At 44.7% G+C, this 13,441-nt stretch overlaps 1 protein-coding gene across 1 annotated transcript; it reads right to left on the reverse strand.

Moving 5' to 3' along the window:
• Positions 1 to 353: 353 nt before the first annotated feature.
• Positions 354 to 1,517, reverse strand: LOC125518288 (putative F-box/kelch-repeat protein At1g13200). The gene has a single exon (XM_048683179.1). The coding sequence runs from the start codon at positions 1,515 to 1,517 to the stop codon at positions 354 to 356; it is 1,164 nt and encodes a 387-aa protein (XP_048539136.1).
• Between the last annotated feature and the right edge of the window lie 11,924 nt (positions 1,518 to 13,441).

A 13,441-nucleotide genomic window follows, 5' to 3' on the forward strand; every position in this document is an offset into this window, starting at 1 on the left:
GATTGAATTATTAAGCAACAGAAAGGAATATCAAAACCAAACATTTGTACAACTAAAACGCCATAATTAACTTCTGATGAAGGAATCAGCATTCCGAACTGCAACCATGCCTTTCATGCTTTTGAACAATGAACGCTGAAAGTAAATAGGGGAGAATTTCAGATCAGTTCTATAGCATAGGATACTCCATTGTTTATAATACTAGCATGATGCTCAAGATATCATAACAAGCACCGAATGATGATAGAAGAAGTGCCGATTCCGCCATCCAAATTGTTCCCTTCATACAGGATAGATGCTTCAAGGGCACGAGTGCACGACTAGTCCAAAACATTGAGATGGAGCATGGCATCTCATAGCACAATAGAGAACAGAGGCTCCTTGTTCACAGCTTCTTGTTTTTGCGTCTCAAACAATGGAAGTGAAATCATGCTCTCTTGGAGGCGATGCCAACTAAGTGTCCAGTGGTTTTCATGCTCTTCGCTTTCCACATTTTCTAAAAACACGCCATCAATATCACAGTGTAATATACGGCTACGACGATTCTGAACCAACAACTCACGCTCGTTCATCACAGCCATGCTACGAACATATTTGATTTGCAAATCAAGTGGTAGTGATGCCTCCATCACTGACAAGTTAATCTGGTACAAAAAGCCCCAAGTTTCAGCATCGTAGTCCTGCAACACCCAAACATCTTCTAAAGTAGTGACACATTCAGAGGACGTGCGGCACAATGCTAGGGCACCACCCATATCCATCAATGACACCATATCGCCCAATTGTGTTGGGCGGCTCATCTGCCGGAATGTCTCGGCTATTGTGTCAAATACCGTTATGTTGAGACCCATTGCCCAATGCAGGCTACCACGATGGTGCACTGCTCGGCAATGGTAGAACCAATTATCAGGAATAAACCTTTGTTCTGGAACTGTCGGCCACTGGATGCTTCTTGGCTGATCCGATCCGACCATGAGGACGAAGTACTCAAGCGACTCAATTGCTACGTCGCTCCCATCGAGCAGCGTGTATGACCAGGGGTATGACACCCAAAGCACTCGGTGTTCTCCAGATGTGTGATGCCGGTAGAACCCGGCTACGCTGACCAGGAAGTGTGGTCGTCGTGGAGGATGTGGCAGGGACGCACACTTGCGGGTGGCCGGGTTGCAGACGTAGAAATCGGATTGTTCTTGTTGCGACAGAATGAGGAGGCCATCACAGGTGGCGCGGTGTACAATGACGTCGTATTCGTGCCGAAGGACGGGCCGTATCTTCAGATCATCACCGGAGGTTCTGACGACGCGGGAGATGCCCTTCCCGTGATTGATGATGGGGAGCGAGGGCTGGTAGCGGTGGTGGTCGAGGATGAAGGCGTCGGTGGAAGTGCCGCTGCGCCACGACCTGTGGACTGCGTGGCAGCGGAGTACGTCTTTGACAGGCAGCCGGACGAGGATCTCGTGGACGACCACCCACTCCGGTAGGTCGTTGAAGACGGTCGCGCTGCGGCTCCCTTGCATACTGATTCCTCGCTGATATATATATACACACACACACACACACTACTATATAGTGTATGAGTTTTAAATGTTTGAATTCATGCATTGAAATGCATTTCTGGCCGTTCATTGAGCTCCATCGGACGGCTCATAGTGCAGGGATTCGCTGCTACAGTACCATTCAATGTTATCAGGGTCTTTCCAGAAACATCTATTGATTGGCCCTGAGTAAGGGAGCCCACGGCATGTCAGTTCACTGGAGCAAACAGAGTCATCATGTCATACTCGCATCGCCTGAAGCAGTACAAATTGTTTTATCAAAGCAGACGGCCGCAGAGGTACATGGCCTGTGTGGTTGGAGAAACAAATGGGATCCGTACCAATAAGTCTGACAGGAGGTGAAAAAGTAGAACGATAAAGAAGTAAACAAACCAAACCAGTGCGTGAACCAAACAGTGCATTGCGCACATACGATACATGGCATCACTGCCTCCCATGCATTTCTGGGTGGAAAGCCATGGTAAACGCTACGGTAAAACATGGCAATAGGTAGAGTATATTACAACCTGCATTTTAAAAATACATTTTAAATATGTTAAAAGCAGTACAAAAATAAATTTCACATGTGCATTTTTGCAAAATAGTGCAGGGAATAAAGTTTTACAAAATATGTCTTTTTATTTTACCTCCACATAAAAGATATTTTTTACTGCTTCTAAATAGCGTTTCACGACACATTTTTTTGCCTTTTCACACATACAAAAAGAAATATTTTTCCACGAAATTTCCTATGCGCGCATATAACTTGGAGGGGGATGAATGCGTGCAACTTATTTTAAAAAAAATTGTCATTACGAAATGTATTTTTTGAAGTTGGTTCATATGTATTTTTTCAGAACTTTTTAGGTGAGTTCATATGTATTTTTTTCATAATTTTTGTCATTTAGAAATGTGTTTTGAGAAGTGGGTTCATATGTATTCAGGTTCGTCTATGTATTTTTCGCAATAGGTATCCCAATTTTTGTGCAAATTACATATTCATGTGATATGCCAATTCCGAATACATGCACAATGGACATTTGTCTTGAATCATTTCTTCGTCATTTTCATGACTAATTCTCGCCAAATCACCCTGCAACGTAATGACGCGCATTGCGCGTGCATGCATACGGAATAAGTTATTCTTCATCCGAGGTAATTTTACGATCATTTCATAATTAAATTACGTTTCGAATTCAAATAATTACATTCCTATTGATTCACTACGTAAAATTTGATATAAGAAAATAAAAATATAGGTCATAAGACAAGAAAATTTGCAGTTTATGTGTATTTTAGACTATGTTTTTACGTTTATAATTTTATATAATATAAAATATTTTTTACGGCGATTATATATTTTCTTACGATCCCTATATATATTTGTAGGACGGTGGAGCGAGGGGTCGACGCTTGGAAAAAGGTTCCAAGGAAAGAAAACAGGCGGATGGAGAATGCCATGGCCGGAGAGAGTCGAGGTGACTTACTTTACTCTGGAGCGGAGAACGGTGGAGCGAGGGCGGCGGTCTCCGGCGGTGACGGGACGGTGTCGTGTTCGTTCCCGGTGGCGTCTCTGGACAGGAAGACGAGACCTATCGATCTGAGGGGCGAAGGGTAGACCTTTTTTGACAAGAAAAAGGGAAAGCAACACCGCAGATGGGATTTGCTTACGATCGTTGGATTACTAGCGACGTGGGTCCTTTTGTAGGGTTTCCTTGGAATTTGCTATTTGTGTATGACTAACAGAAACAAGAAATCACGGTGGATTAGCATTTGGAACGTGGATCCACCTTAGTTTGCTTCCGTGTAATGCTTCCTCAGAACGAACTGCTCCCGAGAATCTAGCGCACTAACAACCATGACATTCCTCAACGTTTGTCCGTATACCCAGGCGATGTCATCAGGGCCGGGCCGGTAAAATCCAGGACCTTGTGCGAAACTAAAAAAAGAGACCCTATCTCACTAGAAAAAAAATAAAATATCAAGCAATTATAATGTATATTTGATATAGTGTCTTACGTAACAAATTATATTGTATTGAAACACAAGATATAAAAGGTGAATAAAATAAAATTATAGTAATATGGTAGTAGATATCAATTGGAGATTATGCATCAATGTTTGACAATTAAACGAACCGTCTAACTCACCTAGTCTTGTGTCCCGTCAGATTGAACTGCTATACTATGATCTTTAATCGAGGAGCAATAATGCAAGAACATATCTTTCCATTGATCCATGTGAAAAGTTAATTAAGAAATAAGAATTAAGAGAATAGGAATAGAATTTGGAGTAAGAACCCAGCGGTATTCCTACCTGACTCAAGAATCTGAGATCACGAAAGTAATAATCGATGGATGAGAAGTTGCAAACCAATGAGATATTGTATTTGCAATACCAAAACTAACGTACAACGTAACCTCATCATATCCTGCCTCTGCCTATACCTGTCGGCGTGTCGTCCGTCGCGACGTCGTCGGATCTTGATGTCTCGATGGCAGGAGGCAGGGGGATGCGCATGCGCCATGTCGCCTGCCCATGGATTCTCGATGCGATCGATGGAGCAGAACTAAACCACCCTTTGGTTACAAAAAAACCGAGCAGATTAGCTTATTAATTTTTTGAGGGAAGATCGAGGCATCGAGCAGATCAGCATGCCCTAGCACCTTGGCGTCTGGGATCGCAATCGAGGAATCGAGCAGTGGCTTGGGATGGTCGAGCAGCAGCCTGGTGGACGCACACACTGGGGAGTCACGCGCCAGCGGACAGAGGCCCAGTTCTATGCGAGGCCCAACACCTACCGTAGAAAAATATGTACAAAGGCATTTTAAAAAAGTTTGGGCCCCCCTAAATTGATGGGCCCTGTGCGGGCCGCACAGTACGCACAACTATGGGCCCGGCCCTGGATGTCATTGTAACGTCCTCGATGCGGCTATATCTCCCACGTGTCGAAACACGACTTAGAGGCATAACCGCATTGAAGGCAATGTCGCAAGAGGGGTAATCTTTACACATCCCATATACTGAATAAGAAAGGGAATATAGAGTTGGCTTACAATCGCCACTTCACACAATACATGAATAAAACATTACATCATCCAGATACAATCAAGGTCCGACTACGGAACCAAAACAAAAGAGGACTACCCCTAATGCTACAGATCCCCGATCGCCCCAACTGGGCTCCACTACTGATCAACTGGAAACGAAACAACACAATGAACGAGATCTTCATCGAGCTCCTCCTTGAGCTGGCTTGCGTCACCTGCACGATATCATCGGCACCTGCAACTGGTTCTGGAAGTAATCTGTGAGTCACAGGGACTCAGCAATCTCACACCCTCGCGATCAAGACTATTTAAGCTTATAGGTAGGGAAAAGGTATGTGAGGTGGAGCTACAGCAAGCACTAGCATATATGGTGGCTAACATACGCAAATGGGAGCGAGGAGAGAAGGCAAAGCACAGTCGAGAATCTATGATCAAGAAGTGATCCTAGAACTACTTACGTTCAAGCATAACTCCAACACCGTGTTCACTTCCCGGACTCCGCCGAGAAGAGACCATCACGGCTACACACGCGGTTGATGCATTTTAATTAAGATAAGTTTCGGGTTTTCTACAATCGGACATTAATAAATTCCTTATCTGCCCATAACCGCGGGCACGACTTTCGAAAGTTCAAATCCATGCAGAGGTGTCCCAATTTAGCCCATCACAAGGTCTCACGGTCAACGAAGGATATTCCTTCTCCCAGGAAGACCCGATCAGGCTCGGAATCCCGGTTACAAGACATCTCGACAATGGTAAAACAAGTCCAGCAAAACCACCCACTGTGCCGACAAATCCCGATAGAAGTTGCACATATCTCGTTTTCAAGGCACACCGGATAAGCTAAGCGTACAGGAGCCCACGTAACCCAAGTTGCCAAGGGATGGCCCTGCACGGTGCTCTAGTTTGGACCAACACTCAGGGGAGCACTGGCCCGGGGGGTTTAAATAAAGATGACCTTGGCTGGCCCGACCCAAGGGAAAGAAAAGGCTAGGTGGCAAATGGTAAAACCAAGGTTTGAGCCTTGGCTGGAGAGTTTTATTCAAGGCGAACTGTCAAGGGGTTCCATTATAACCCCAGCCGTGGTAAGGAACGCAAAATAAGGAACATAACACCGGTATGACGGAAACTAGGACGACAAGAGTGGAACAAAAACACCAGGCTATAAGGCCGACCTTCACCTTTACCAAGTATATATATGCATTAATTAAATAAGAGATATTGTGATATCCCAACAAATAACCATGTTCCAACAAGGAACAAACTCCAATCTTCACCTGCAACTAACAACACTATAAGAGGGGCTAAGCAAAGAGGTAACATAGCCAAACAACGGTTTGCTAGGACAAGGTGGGTTAGAGGCTCATGGCAATATGGGAGGCATGATAAAGCATGTGGTAGGTATCGCAGCCAAGGCATGGCAATAGAGCGAGCAACTAGTAAGCAAAGATAGAAGTGATTTCGAGGGTATGGTCATCTTGCCTGAAAAGTTCTCCGAGAAGACGAAAGCTTGATCCTAGGCATAGCAATAGAGCGAGCAACTAGCAAGCAAAGATAGAAGTGATTTCGAGGGTATGGTCATCTTGCCTGCAAAGTTCTCCGAGAAGACGAAAGCTTGATCCTCGAACACGAACTCGTCTCCCGGCTCTACCCAAAGCAAGAACACAAGCAAAGGGAGACACAATCAACCACGTGCAATGCACAAGCAACATGATGCAAAACATGGCATGATATGCGGGATGAGATATGCAATGTATATGCGAGCTCCGGAAGGAAAAAATTGAATCAGGCCTCAACTTGGAAAACCAAGAATGCCGCTGGAAAGATGAGATGATTTCGGTCGAAATCGATATAAAGATCACCGGAATCGGATGCACGGTTTGCAAATGGCAAGCAAAACAATAATGGCACAAAGCTGCGGTTAACAGCACGAGGCCATCTAGATGCATCAAGAACAATAAGCTACTGCACTCTAACATAACAACAAAGCACATGGCAGGGATCCACTCAAGATGCTTGACAAAAGATGAACACTGAGCTAAGGCTAATTCACTCAATAGCAGGTTCAAACAAGCATGGCAAAAGAGCAAAAGATATCAGGTTACAGACTTAGTGAAAATAACATGTCAGGATTTTAACATCAGGAAGCAATGTTTAGAGCAAGATAACAACATGCTACAGGAACATATCATATCAAAGAAAGGCATGGCATGAAGCTACTCAAAGCATACAACAAAAGTCCCTTACTAACCATAAGCCAAAAGGGATCAGAAAATATAATGGCAACCATGTGAACATAGCAACTTTTGTTAACAGATTCAGACTTGGCAGAAAAATGGAACATGGCAAAACAGATTCATGCATGCATGTTTGCGAGCTCGATGCACTCACCACAAGGCATTGCATGACAAACTAAGCATACATCCAGCAAGTAGACATGGCATAGAAGCTAAACATGGCAAGAACAACAACATAGCATGCATGGAACAACTACAACAACCTCGGCAAAATTGATTAACACGTAAACAATCTGCCAGGAACATTTTATAGCAAACGTAAAGCAAGATTGAGTCATGCTAGGGTACTCCATAATTGCAAACAAAGACATGGATGGATAGAACATAACAATATCTCAAAATCATCCTTACTGAACATGCTCAAAAGAGGCATGGATCTCACTGTAGCAACATGAATACATGACATAAAAATAATATCAGAGAAATGACTTAGAAGAATTCTAAGTCCCTGTAATCAGCAACATCACGAGAGCTACTTTGCATGCTTGTGCTAGTCACCACAAAGATCACAAAAATACATGTCATACACCCATGTAAAGATGGCATGACATACTTCAAAACACATGAAGGGCTCAAGTTCATAGGAGGCACACAACAATCATGACAAAAATGACAAATGTTCAAATACTGATAAGAATCTGAAACTAATATAAACTAGCACTCTTACAACAGAATTTAGGGCATCAAGATGAACTCAAATGAACATGGTCCAATGGAATGAAATGAAGTACTCGCCGAGGCGGACAATTTAATATGCTACACACCCAAAACAGAGTCACGAATGCAAAGTTATAATGCGATGTAGAATGCATAAAAATAAGCAGATCTGGGGACAGACGAAAATCAACCTCCAGATCTAGGGTTTCGTCCGCGAAAAATTCGGGGAGAGCCACATATATATAGGTAGAGGGAGCTAGGAGAGTCCAAATGAGGTGCGGTTTTCGGCCACGCGATCGTGATCGAATGGCCTAGATGATGGAGGGGGTTTAGGTGGGTTTTGGGCCACTTTGGAAGGGTGTTGGGCTGCAATACATACGAGGCCTTTACGGTTCCTCGGTTAACCGTTGGAGTATCAAACGAAGTCCAAATGGAACGAAACTTGACAGACGTTCTATCGGTAGTAAACCAAGGCCGCTTGGCAAGTCTCGGTTCAATCCGAAAATGTTTAACACCAGCACACGAAAAGAGGCAAAAGGGAACACCGGAGGACATAGGAGCGCCGGAATGCAAAACGGACAACAGGGAAAATGCTCGGATGCATGAGACGGACATGTTGGTATCCCCTCCTTGCTCTTGTAGTCTTCCTTCCCTCACCACTCTACTCTTACTTGTGATCTTGCACCTGGGTGCACTTCACAGGGCCAATGTAACATGTGACTTTCACAGGTTTCTAACCTGTTTTGAAATATAAGGTTGGCATTCAGCCACCTTTTCTTTCAAAAAAATGCGATGCACATGATTACATAATATTAAATGCATGACATGCAAGCAAATGACAAGGCAACAACAGCGAATAACTGAAAGACACCTGGCACATCGGTCTCGGGGCGTTACAGTCATTCTCTTTCTTAAGGCAGCACATAATGAGGTAGAGGCAACTAAAGTACTTCTAAATATTTTTGGGAGTGCCTCAGGTCTGAGATGTAACATGAACAAAAGTTCAATAACTCCAATTTCTTGTGAGGATCAGCTGATTGCCAAGTTTGGTAACACCTTAAACTGTCAGATTGAACAACTTTCCATAAAGTATTTGGGTCTATCGCTTAGTCTGAAAAAATTGCGCAAAGAGGACTTTCAGTGATTGATTGACAAGATCAGGAACAAATTAGGGACATGGCGAACCGGCTTTCTGTTTCAGAGTGGTCGTTTGATATTGGTTCAGGTCGTGCGTTCGGCTATACCAATTTTCCACCTCACGTCGTTGGATCCACCTCCGTGGGTGTTCAAGGCCATTGATAAAATTAGGAGAGCTTTTCTTTGGAAGGGTACTGAAGTTGTGAATGGTGGCCATTTTTAGTGAGTTGGAAATATGTTTGCAGACCGAAGGAGTGTGGTGGCTTGGGCATACTGGACCTTGAAATTATGGATTCTGCTCTCAAGTTGTGTTGGGCGTGGAAGGCTCGTACTGCTCGGGATCGCTTTTGGAGTATCATGCTCAACCCCCTGGAGTATAACAATAGACAACTTTTCAATGCTGCGGCTCGAGTTGTTTTGGGAAATGGGCAGCGATGCTACTTCTGGACGGATAGATGGATTGAGGGGGCCACTGTTGCAGATTATGCACCGGATGTTATTAACGTTGTCTCAACAGTCGTCAGAGAAAGAAGAACTGTTGCAGATGCAATGATTGATGGAGCTTGGATTAAAGATATTAAGGGGCAGATTTCTATTCGTACCTTCCATCAGGTGTTAAACTTATGGGAGATCGTTACCAATATTCATCTTGATCCCTCGAATGAAGATAAGTGGACTTGGACTTGGGAGGCAAAGGGAGATTATTCACCAAGGTTTGTTTATAATGCACATTTTTGTGCTGCGGTAAAATGCAGCATGGCCAGTGGTATCTGGAAGACTTGGGCGCCTCTGAAAATTAAACGTTTTCTATGGTTGGTCGTCAGAGGGTATGTATGGACAAACGACCGTCTTGCAAAACGTGGTTTTCCTCGCCAGGTTGCTTGCTGCTACTGTCATAACACTCCAGAAATCGTTCATCATTTATTCATAGGTTGCTCGGTCATGCAGATTATTTGGAATATGGTGCTTCAGTGGGCTGTTTTTTGAGTGAGATAGTGGCTCAAGGATTACCATCTCTCCAGGATTGGTGGCACAATGCTAGACTCATTACTCAAGGAACTAAGAGAAAATCTCTGAACTCCTTAGTTCACTTGATAATCTGGAGCATATGGCGCGAGAGAAACAGAAGTCTTTGATAATCGCTTCACACCTTTGCAAAATGTCGGTGATCAAATCAAAGCTGACGCTAGGCAGTAGGAGGTGGCGAGTTTTGGTCGTTTGATCCTTCATTAACTGCATGTTATTGCGTTCGACTTGTAGGGGCTTTTTTGCGTGTTAGCTGTTCCGCGGTTGGGTGTGTAGTTCGTTTTTCTATTTTTTTTCTGAGTTGTTTTGGATTGGTCGTGTTGTTTACCCCTCTTTCTTTAATATAATACATGCAACTCTCCTGCATGGTTCGAAAAAAAACTGCAAGTCATCCGGCGCCAACTGCCTACGGCCTTCATGAGGTCCTGTTCATCGATCCCAAACTAGTTAGGGCGTGGCGTACAACGGCACTGCGGCACGGCTTCCTCGAGGTCTTGTTCAAACGGCACGGCTTCCTCAGGGTCCTGCTCATTCAGTGCTAACCGCCTACCACAGGGTTCTATTCATCCAACCTCTAATCGGCTGGGGTGGAGTGTACACGCACGCGGTAGCAATGGAGACTATTCATCGAGAGTCAACCGGCTAGGTCAACTCTACGTGTCGCGCAAGGTGGCTCGATGCAACAACTGGTTGGTCTCGACTCTACGTATCGCGTGCGCGATCGACCGGGCCTCCTACACTACCATGCAAGATCGCAATAACTTGATCGAGTCACAAATCGATCGCTTGGGTTCACTAGTGCGAAGGAATCGCTCGGATTTGATAGTGCAGAGGGACCACTCGGTTTTGATAGTGTGAAGGGATCGCTCAGGTTCAGTAGTGTGAAGGGCTCGCTCGAGTTTGATAGTGTGAAGGAATCACTCGGGTTTGATAGTGTGAAGGGAGCGCTTCGGTTCAGTAGTGCGAACGGCTCGCTCGGGTTTTATAATTGATAGTGCGAAAGGCTCGCTTGGGTTTAGTAGGGCGAAGGGCTCACTTGGGTTCAGTAAGCTAAGGGCTCACACACATGCGCGTACAAGAGAAACACGCAAATTACCCCTACATCGCTCGGGGCCGACCACCCACCATATATCGAGAAATCCCTGCAGTTTTTTTGCCCCACTTCTAGCATGATTTTTAAAGTCATGACGGCCCAAAAAATATCATGCAAGTGCGCCTTCAGCCTACCCAGGATGAAAGGTTCATTTTATGTCATAATTTTCTATCATAGAAGTAGATGTCTACCACATCCGTAATGATATACTCCCTCCGTTTTTAAATATAAGACTTTTTAGAGATTTCAATATGGACTGTGTGCGGAGTAAAATAAGTAAATCTACACTCTAAAATACGTTTATATACATCCATACGTAGTCCATATTGAAATTCTCTAAAAGATCTTATATTTAGGAAGAGGTAATATGTTTTTGTCATAATTATCGTCATGTAAGTGACAAAATATAATTTTATTCGGGTCATAACGTTATGGATGTGTCTTTTCCTTGTAGTAGTTTGGGTCCTTTTTCGCAATAACCCTTTCAAACCAATCCAAATCTGTGCAACAGCTAAATGTTCTAGCTAGTCAACTGCGAGGTGCTTGTGGCGTCAAGATGCTATGTCGGTTCAGTCTTTTGAAGGTGATCATAGGGTTTAAGATGTGCATGCATGCGTTCATAGCGGTGAATGTATGCTTGTGTATGTGAGCGACTTTGATTGTACTGTGTTAAAAAAAAAAGAAGCTATCCACCGTGTGATGTTCGCCTGCTGGAGATTTGCTTAAGATATGTGTGCAAAGTTCAGACAAACAAAGATGTCGTGGAGCCAGACTACGAGCATCACATGCAGCATTGTAATCTATCCAAGAACCATCGATAAGATACATTAGTAACACACATAATGAGCTCCAGGGGAAGAAGAACAAGTGACTGGCGCTCCAGACAAGCCATGGTACCAATCTAGAATAATATTACCGGCTTACCGCCCAAAGAGTACATCAGTGCGGGAGGACGATTAGCATCCAAAGCAACGTTGTTATACACACGACGTCTATGCACGATTTACGGACGATATTAATAATCAAGCCGGTGGTGTCATCAAGCTCTTTGCGGGACACCGTTCGATTGCACATCGTGCATGCATCATCCATTCACCAGTCATCCGCAAAGTAGTTTCGCATTCAAAGTGTTGGAAGACATTTTCGGTTCCTACATCCACGCCACCCCACCATACCGTTAGCTCTCCAAGACTCCAACGGCCCATGATCGCATGCACCTTCCTTCTAGGAGATAGCCTAGGAGTCAGCTTAGGTAGTTTGTTTTCTTGTGTGTGTATGAGACTGTGTATATATGTTGCCACTGTCAATTAACGAGATCATCCTGACTCAATCCTTGTGTCTCCTCTCTACATGGTATCAATCTTTCTCCATCCTTGGCATCTCGCTTCCGCCTAGCCTCGATGGATATCTTCTCCGATGTCTCCTCGTCCGGCACCAACCCCTTCGCCGCCGCGGCCGGTTCGCCATCGGTGCCACTCTCTACATCCTCTCCCTCAACGTCCACTCGGCGATGCCTGTTACTCTGCAGCTCTCACCGCCAACTACACTCTGTGGTCCTAATTCTTCATCGCCGTGGTCCAGTCCTTCGGCATCACGGATCACATCGACGACACCGTGGATGCTCGTCAGCGTCGCTTCGACCCCGTTTGGGCCCAGGTCGACTGGTGCATCATCCGTTGGCTCTACGGCCCTGTCTCCGAGGAGATCGCCAACACCATCCGCGTCAACAACCCTACCGCCATCGTCCTGTACACGGCGATCAACACCCTGTTTCGTTCCAACCGGAACCAGCAGGGGGTGCAGGCGCTGGAGGAGTTCGACGGGCTGCACCAGGGTCATCTCTCCATCCAGGAGTATTGCACCAGATTGAAGATGCTCGCCAACACCCTCGCTGACTGTGGCATCCCGCAGACCGACAAGGCCATCGTCACCAACCTGGTTCGCGGCCTCAGCCGGAAGTTCGACCACGCCGTCGGCCATCTCACCTACGACGAGCCACCAGGTGTTGTAAACGGCGTAGGTCGGTTCGAGATATACAAATAGGCATTGTGAGAAAATGTGAATGCTCTTAGTAAAATAATAACTGCACGGTGTGAGTGTGATTCACATGATACAGCTAGCCCAGCATGCTTATGGTACGAAAACGAGAAGAGACCATCAACACACTATCAATAAATTTCCCTTTGTCTGTTTCGTAAAAAAATGGGCTCCTTTTGCAAAGATTTAAGAAGTTTTCTAGTAAGTACAAACTATAAAGAAAACCACTAATCTAGAGTTCAGAGAAGTCATACACTTTAGTAACTTCTTTTTTACTGGAATTGTCCTCTGAAATCTTGTAAAGCTTTCCATGCATGACATAGTCATACTTGTCAGCAAGTGTTTTCCTACCGGCCTGGAACAAAGAAAGCAATAACATGAGCTTCCCGAGTATCTGCCCCTAAACATGCGTCCTCCATGAAGACAAGTGCATGTGAGGTAATAACAACATTTAGGCAACTGCCACACATAATGAGCCGCATTCACCTCATTCAGTTGCCAAATTATTTCATGATCAACTTGTAAAAAGAATCAGGTCCTGTTACCTGTGTATAGATTCAGTGTCGGAGCTAAAACCATGGTGAACTTGTCACCAACACGCATTGGGTA

This window comes from Triticum urartu, chromosome 7 (assembly GCF_003073215.2).
Source record: "Triticum urartu cultivar G1812 chromosome 7, Tu2.1, whole genome shotgun sequence".
NCBI classification, from domain to species: domain Eukaryota; kingdom Viridiplantae; phylum Streptophyta; class Magnoliopsida; order Poales; family Poaceae; genus Triticum; species Triticum urartu.